Consider the following 9,068-nt stretch of genomic DNA (forward strand, 5'->3'; position numbering starts at 1 on the left):
AAAATGGACTGGGCACAGGGAGGAATTCGATTGCTCCGTGAGCCTTCATAATTGTGTGGTGCACCACGTAACCACGCAGGGCGAGACACGGCAGCCGCAATGCCCTCGCTTTATTAAAACATCAATTATCAAACCAGCAATGTACTTCTGGAAAGGAGATTATTCAGGAAATACTGATCCTTGAGAAAGGGAGAGACTTGGCCTCCAGCCTGGTTCCTGAGCTGACCCCAGGCGAGCAGGTGGCTTGCGATGGCTACACACCCCACCATATGTTATTCCTCAGTGCTGAGCATTGTGTTAGCATCTGCAGTCTCTAAATTCATAGATCTTTTAATTAGCACAACGGAAAAATGAACAAAAACAGTAACAAAATCAGTAAATGAAATAATAGAAGCTTCTGTGGCATATAAAACCGTTACATTTTAGCCTGGTATTTATTCTCTTCTGATGATTGAAATATTTAGTCCAGAAAAATTCCACTCAGATAAAAGCAGCCATCTCTTCACAAAGGATAACAGGCAAAGCATCCCGAGACAGACAAAAACAGGCTGTCTTGCAATCTCGGTGGCTCAGTTGTTCTCTGACCTTTCCATAGACAAGCTGCAGTCCAAATCCTCCACTGGCCATTAGCTGGGGAGAGGGACCAGGCTACTCTGTTGCTCTTTCGCAATTCAGCGGTCATGCACTACCTACTGAGCTTTCTCAACAGGAGGAATTTGAAGCTCTGGCCAGTACATGCGACAATCAGCAGCCTACATACTGGTTGCCTGTCAGGTTGACAGGCTGCCCCACCTGTAATGGGGGGCATGTTTAATTCCTCCAGATCCTGATGCAACAGGTATCAGACAAGTGAGGTCATTCTTCTAGCATTTCCTCCAGCATGGTTTGGAAACTTTGCTTGGTTGGCACTCTCACCTGCATGGAAAAAGGCAAAAAGCTAACCTTAAATATGAAGAATTTACTTAATCCGTGACTGAAATACTGAATTCACAAAGCAAAACCATTATAAGTAATTACGGCTTGGCTATTGTATCGTGTGAAGAGTGATATATTGGTGTGTTATTATGTTACAAAGAATTAACGAGCTCATATTTCTTATGGCATATAAGTCTTATTAGCATTTCTTGCTTAGTAAATAAATTGTGGAAATGTGTCGTACTCTTCTAGTATGTCATTTTCCTTTGGTACCAACAGTCAATTAAAGTGTTAGGACATTGACAACCTCTAACTGTTTTCCACTCTGCCAGTGTTGACTGCAACCTTGAAACAATAACATTCAGACCTGGAAAATTTTCTGGCTGATGTTGCATGACATGAAGTGTGTGTTCTCATTTGCATGCATGCATAGGTATAATAAAGTTCCCACCTTAACGGACTTGTGCAAATGCCTCTCAGAGGGTGCTAAACTACTTTTCAAATCAAGTTTTGTTCCACACTGGACCCAGACCTCAGAAAAGAGTATGCTTGTTGAAACTTCTTCTGCCAAACCCAATTAAAGTTACATACTAGAGAAGCAGTGCTGGGTGAATCCACTGAGTGCCTGGGTGAATCACCGATGACAAGGTGATCAGAGATGGTTGAACAAAACTGCCTTATTGTCTTAATCATTCTTTTTTCTTTTTTTTTCCCCTGCCTTCCCCTTAATTTTTTTTCCAGGTGCGGTTAGAGTGGCCAACAGACCTCACAGTGAACCCTCTAGACAATTCACTGTATGTCCTGGACAACAACATTGTCCTGCAGATCTCTGAGAACAGGCGTGTGCGAATTATTGCAGGGCGCCCCATTCACTGCCAGGTGCCAGGCATCGACCACTTCATCGTCAGCAAGGTGGCCATCCATTCGACCCTGGAGTCAGCCAGGGCGATCGCTGTATCTCACAGCGGGATACTCTACATTGCAGAGACAGATGAAAGAAAGATCAACCGTATACAACAGGTCACAACCAACGGTGAGATCTCTATAATCGCTGGAGCCCCATCAGATTGTGACTGCAAGATTGATCCTAATTGTGACTGTTTTTCAGGTAAGGCGACGCTAGTTATTTCCTGTCTCTTATCTGTTGAGATCCCCTGGCACAACTGCAGATTAGCAAAGTGACAAGGGGAAGGAGAGACGAGCAATGATGCAGTTTCCTTGGAAAGCCGAAAACCTTTTCAGCAGCTCTTTGTGGATTTAATCCATTGGATGTAGAGATGTGAGTCTTCCAGTTGGCACTGGAGGAACCTCAGGGTGGTCTTAGCTTTTCCTCTTTTGATGCAGAGATTGCACACCGTCCAAAATCAGCTCCAAATCTGCCTTTCTGTGTCAGCTATGTGTGCCCATGTTGAAGATGGTACCAGCCCCAGTGCAGATTGCACCTAAATGCTACTGGATCAGGCAGCCCTTCTCACCAAGAAGAGTACCAAGGTGTTTCACATCCAGTGAAAAACACTAGCTTATGCCTTCTCATCGCTTGTGTCACGCTGCACAACCAGCAAAATGGTGCAAACACATAATGTTCAGAATTTCTTCTTCTTTCTGTGTTTTAAACTGGAACAGCCAGCGCAGGCCCGCGCTGCACCCCTGGACATTCTCAGCAGCACAGCTCCTCTCCCCTGCATGCACTAAAACAAATCGTGGTGCTTTTTTTCATAAAAACGTATTTCATAATGGGACAAAGGACAGCATTCCCATATACAGAGGTGTGCAGTATGTTGTCATCTTGTCATCTCTAAGAACCACTGTGTCCATAATGTCATCATAATTCTTAAGCCTCCCATTTCAAATAAAAGGTTAATTACTGACAAGAAAACATTACGTATGTCAAGAATGGAGAGAAAAAAATGTAAACGGTCTTTCAGAGAAGGTGGATTGCTGACCCAGCGTTATAATGATAACCAAAGCTTCATGTGTATTGCCAAGTGCTGCCAGCTTCAGTTACAGCTATGGTAGACCAGCGCTGAAAAGGATCCTGTTCAGGGTTCCTGTTGAGGGAAACTGCCCTCAGTGCTGAAAAATTAAAAACTGTGGCAAGTCTATGATTGTGCCAGCGCTGGGTTGGTGAAAAGGCAAGGTCAGAAGACCAGCTAATTTGTCCATCTCCAAGGAAGCATAGGGTATGCTCAAAATCTCCACCAAATTTCATTTCTCAGACAGGAGAAGGAAAGCAATACAAACAGTAATGTGTTTTTCTCTAAGAGTAAGGTTTAATATGCTTTCTTGCTAGTTACAGAAAATCCTACTCGTGTAAAGTCATTTCGATATGCATATGCAGCCCATGATAATGCAAATATCCTCCTCAAGCCTTAAAAAACACAAACCAAGTAAATTATCAAGTGATACTGGAAGGGGTGGTTTCTCAAGGCCCTTTTTGACTATTATTCTTGTTTTGTTTTCCTGTAGTGTTGAGTTTTTAATAAGTATAAACTAATCTTTGCTTCAGTGTCATTTTAGCTGAATTACTGGGTTTTATTTTCTCTTTGTTTTATTTATAGCATGATTCTAATTTAACTACATGCCAACAGACAAATAGTAGGGAATGAAACTTCAGGTGTCATTATTTTATTTCACAATTTTGCCATTAATGCTTTCCTGAGCAGCAGGGTTTTGGCCTGAGCAAAAATGGTGTAAATTAGATAATTTATGTTCTTGTTTGTCTTCACTGAGACTGATTTAGAGTTGCACCAACCTTAGATAATATGGATTTAATTAGTTGGAAGAAGATACTGTTTTATTGACCTGTAAATGATACTGAGGAGAAGCACTGTGTCAGGCTATGGGAATCAGCTTAAATGTGGACATTACAGATTACTAAAATTACCATTGCTCCTCCAGGTGATGGTGGATATGCCAAAGATGCAAAGCTGAAAGCACCTTCTTCTCTAGCAGTCTCTCCTGACGACACACTGTATGTCGCAGACCTCGGCAACGTTCGCATCCGTGCCGTCAGCCGAAACAAGGCTCACCTCAGTGACACGAATACGTATGAGATTGCGTCGCCAGCGGACCAAGAACTGTATCAGTTCTCCATCAACGGCACCCACCTGCACACGCTGAACCTCATAACGAGGGACTACATTTACAATTTCACCTACAGCGGGGAAGGGGATATTGGCACCATCACCAGCAGCAATGGGAATTCGGTTCACATCCGCAGAGACACGAGTGGGCTGCCCCTGTGGGTCGTGGTGCCGGGGGGCCAGGTGTACTGGCTGACAATAAGCAGCAATGGGGTTCTGAAAAGGGTTTATGCCCAAGGCTACAACCTGGCTCTGATGACATATCCTGGAAACACGGGGCTTTTAGCAACCAAAAGTGATGAAAATGGATGGACAACTGTGTATGAGTAAGTCCATGACATTAAATGCCTGATGTAAGGAACCCTATTTTAAATGAATATTGAAATTTTTTTAGTCAGTTCTAGTAATTTAAAAAGACACTGCTACTAACACTGCATGAGAAAGGACAAGTAGTGCTGTTGCACAAGCTTTTACAACAGAACACTACCATTTCTTAAGTGCCAAAACCTGTCATATGTAAAAGCTCTGTACGTAGTGCCCATTAAGTGCAGCAGAAACTGCCTGAAATTATACTTCATTTGCACTTAATTATTGTGAATCTGTTTCTCTAAATGAAAATATGATTATGGAATTTTTTGTAACTAAAGAAGTAGAGGCAAGTTGTGATATGAATCAGGAATTTGCAAAATTCCTGACGAAGGCAAAAAGGGGAAAATAAACATACTCGCCTGAGAAGGGAGTGTTGCAAAGGAAATTGAGAATCTCAGTGGAAGGAATATTCAAAGACAAGAGTGGACTTGTCTCTGTCAGGAGGGGAAGAGGATATATAATAACAAAAGGATATGTAATAGCAAAAGGCTGTGTATAAGGGGAGTAGGAATGGCCTTGTAAGCAAGACGTTCAGGAGATCTTTGACGGGACTTCTAAAGAGCAAGACAAGACAGTTAAAGATGCAGTCAGAACATCCCAATCTGGTCCCAGAGAGAGAACAACCCAAGAGAAAGTTCCTTTTTGATTTATAAAGAGGTGTGATGTATCAGGATTTCTCATTATTTATAATTAATTGTCATAATCCCTGCTTGAGGATGTGACAAGTGATGGATGGAAATCATATGTTAATATTGCAGTATTAGTTCAGAGTCCTCAAGGAGGATAATAATGCCTGCTTTCTGTGGAGCATAGGAATTCATGGTCAAAGCCTAAAATGAAAAGCCATCCAAGTGAGATATGAACAGAAAACATGTTGAGGAGAATTCAGTTGCTGCATAAGTCACCTGGAGAGGTAGTTGAGTCACCATCATTACAGGTTTTTAGAATTATATTTTCTTAAAATGAAAGTAGGATAAAAGCAGAGAAAACTGCTGCCTAGTGCATGGGATTTTTTATTCACGGGGATGTTTTTCTATCCTGCCCTCTATTATTCTGCCAAAGACTAAATTGGTAGGGTGGACATAAGTATAAATCATTAGAGAGGGCCATTTTTGACAATGTGTGGGAAAACAAAACCATACAGGGCCTTCCTGGTTCAATTCTCATTATCTATTGATACAAATTTAAATTATCTCACAACAAGACAAAGCTCACTGTTGTCCTACTGTTTAAACACTGATCTAAGTGTTACCTTTTATAAGCAGAACTGACTTAAAATATATGCTTCTTTGTAATAATTTCAACACTGAGAGTGACCCATTTAAATCCCTACTTGAGGATGGCATCAATACAGACCACGGACCAATGACACTTTCAAAAAGCTATTACAGTAGCTCCAAGTCATGCCTATTACTTCTTAAAATGCTGAACACCATGCATTGTTGCAGGGCCTTGATTGTTAGAACGTGTTAGAGCAGATTATTTTTAGTCGTGTGCTTCTCAATCTCGGTATTCTTCCTCTGTCCCATTGACATCGAGTGTAAACCATTTCACACAATTATTGCTTGTTCCTGTTGCCTTCTGGCAAGTTGTTTGTTAAAGTATGACTCAAGCATAGTAAGACCTTTTAAAGGACTTCACCTGCTTCTAAGTGCCTCCCACTGTATGTAATACAGATTTCTTCACAAAGAGATACCTGTGCCTTGAAAGGATTGATATGATGTATATGATTGACACAAGAAATTTTGCTAAATTAAACAGTTTTTCGTACTTTCACAGCTTTAACTGCAGGCTAGGTAACGCTGTCCTCACTGATGCTTCGAACTGTCCAGGCTTTGCACGACCGTGCACTTCCGCCAGTCTAGATCAGTCAGCAGAAATTAACAGAATTGCAGTTGTTAGCATGACAAAAACAACAGCAGAATTAAATAGTGAAGTCATGTCATTAATATTTATGTTCAGTCCAATATTTTTAGTCATCTTCATAATATTTTACGAATTCCTGAATGGCTGATCCACAGAATGTCACCCAATCTGCCGGAGTCAGAGGGGCAGTTGACTATAATCAGGGCTGTGCTGAGCAGGTGTGCTTTCAGGAGATGCTGCGCACCTTCTGCCATAAATAGGTCATGGGGCGTGATGGTCCTTAGTTATCCTTTAACCAGACGTTATTTTCCAGACGGGTCACGTTCTGAACTGACACCCGATTTCAGTTTGAAAATTAGATTTTTCTGAAGGGGTTACTTATATGTGAATTGCTTCCGAGTCCTATATGAACATGGTGCCGGAGCTAAGAGAATTATCATATGAGCAACTTTCAAATTGCTCGGAAATGTCTTCTCTGCTTAAGCTAGATTTGCATTCACATCCAAAAGTTCAGCCCATGGCACTGTCAAGCTGAAATAGGGATGAGTTTGTTTAACAACACGTATCACACGTACTTGGGAATATGAGCAAAGATAATGAACTGTTCAGAACATCTACCTATATGTCAGATTCACTCACAGGGGGAAATTATTAAGAGGTAGAAAACCGCCTACAAAGGTACTTGTCATCCATCTACTCTAATCTGATGGAATGGAAGTACTGAAAGAGCCCTTGCATAAAATTATAGCTAATGTACAATTTTCAGTCATCTAGATTTTTTTAATGTTGTATCATTAAAGCTGTAAAAGGGGAGGGGGAGCACTGGGCCTCTATTAAATCAAGGACAAGAAAACACCTGCAAGAAACAACTCTGAAAAAATTAATTAGACCGCTTTCCCTTTGAAATGATATAACTCTTAACTGTGCTACACATAGAAATGCAAATGGATTGTGAAACTGTATCCCCAAGTGTGCATTTCAAATATTGGTGAGCACTTCCTCATGTGGGTACTGAAATCAATGCAATTATTTGCATGATTAAATGGTCACTGACATGATTAACGTGGCGTAACTGGGCCCCAAATTAACATTAAGAAATATGTTGTGATTCTGCCCCTATTAGTATGGGTAGGACATTGCTCCGCGGGAATTGAGTCCCAGTGTGCTACTATTCATCATGTGAAAGGTGGCAGAACCTGTCCTCGGAGGGTTGGGTTTCTTGGAGCAACCTGGAATAAAAAAAACCTTCAGGTGGTCACGCTGCGGAATCGTTACTGAGGCATTAATCCGCATGTTCTCCTAGAAGTCAGTGGGACCATCTACATGAGTAAGAGTCCATTGCTGTGTGCTCTAGTCTCATTATAATTCAGTACCGTATCTGGCCAGCCATCCAGTAACAGTTTATCCCATTTTCAGCTACACAGGGAGTTTTGTATCTCATCATCAGTGCTACCAGCAGCAAAACTGGATCCTTAGCAAAGATGGATCCCAAGTCTTGCGCACAAGTACATTCTAATAAACTGGCTGCATTTACGCCATAAAAACACATGATTTGGGGATTTTTCTATGGTACGGTAGAATATCCAAATAACCTAGCAAGCTGTCATATCTGTTTGATCAAGCAGTAAATGAAATATAACTGCCCTCATGTTCATGGAGTTTTCTAATGATGAAAAGTAGTGATCTGAGTCAATTTTAATCGCTGGGTGTGGCACCCAGTCAATTTGCACAGAACCAGCGTAAGAGTGGAATGTAAATAAGTTGCATGATGTATGTGAGGGCAGTAGGAGGTGAAAGAGAGAGAGATTATATTCTGTTTAACATTTGATTAATTTATTTGTCAAAAGACACAAGACGGTCACTAGTTCATTCTCCGGTGTGTCATTTGAAAAGAACAGCTGCTCTGTTTTTCTTTTTTATACTGGGGGAAGAGAAAAATTCCGGATTTTTTTCACCAATACTTCTTGTGACATACAGATTTTGTCTGACTAATTAGGGGGAAATAAAGATCCTAAGGAAATGATGCCAACACATTAAAGTGAAGGACATAGCCAGATCGTCTGCTGATGTGAATTGGAAGAGCTCCATTGGAGGCAGCAGAGCTTTGCCGGTTGATACACCAGCTGAGGATATGTTTTGTGAATGAGGGGAGACAGTTAATAAAACATGAAAACTTAATTATGCTTTCCTACCTGCACAAATAGGCTTCTATTTTATGAACATGAGTTGGTTTTACTCATGCAAATACATCTGCAGTATCAGTGAGGTGTCTTGGTGAATAAAAATGTGTTAGCTTTAATAAGGTTTTTAAGATGGAAGGCATTAATATGAAACAATATCAAGCACCAAGCAGTGTTGTGCATTGTTTTCCGTGTGAACCATCAGAAAGAACAACTATATCTGTAGAACTGAAAAGAAACACTGCCTCAGAGCTTTTGAATTAATTATTGACTTTTTCATAACGTGGCCCGATTCACATAAAGTACCTTATACGAAAAGAATTTCTTTAGCACTGATGAAATTTAGGTGAACTGAAATGTGGTGCTCTAGATTCTGGTGCTGTTACTTGTGATGAGAAGTTACAGCTGCCTGTGGGAAACGTAACACAAGAGTAAAACCCATGTAGGCAACTTAATCGCTGCAGATTTCAACCTAATTTTATCGCTATTGTTATGCTTTAGGTCCCCTTTTTAAATTCACCATTCATATTATGTACTTCACACATCAGCAACAAAAGGCAGTTTTTGAGTGTTGCAGAATCTAAGAATTGGTTTTATTTAAACTTGCGGGTAAGAAAATGCCTTTTTGGGGGTGAATTGGTTGCCTGAATGCCGA

At 40.9% G+C, this 9,068-nt stretch overlaps 1 protein-coding gene across 1 annotated transcript in view; it reads left to right on the forward strand.

Annotated features, from left to right (window-relative positions):
* The window catches only part of TENM1 (teneurin transmembrane protein 1), a 253,686-nt gene that overhangs the window by 225,799 nt on the left and 18,819 nt on the right, over positions 1-9,068 (forward strand). The window contains exons 23-24 of the mRNA XM_009331179.1: positions 1,657-2,023; positions 3,814-4,324. Of these exons, the coding sequence (XP_009329454.1) occupies positions 1,657-2,023; positions 3,814-4,324 (878 nt within the window). The remainder of the gene's footprint in view (positions 1-1,656; positions 2,024-3,813; positions 4,325-9,068) is intronic.

This window comes from Pygoscelis adeliae, unplaced genomic scaffold, assembly GCF_000699105.1.
Source record: "Pygoscelis adeliae isolate BGI_AS28 unplaced genomic scaffold, ASM69910v1 Scaffold100, whole genome shotgun sequence".
NCBI classification, from domain to species: domain Eukaryota; kingdom Metazoa; phylum Chordata; class Aves; order Sphenisciformes; family Spheniscidae; genus Pygoscelis; species Pygoscelis adeliae.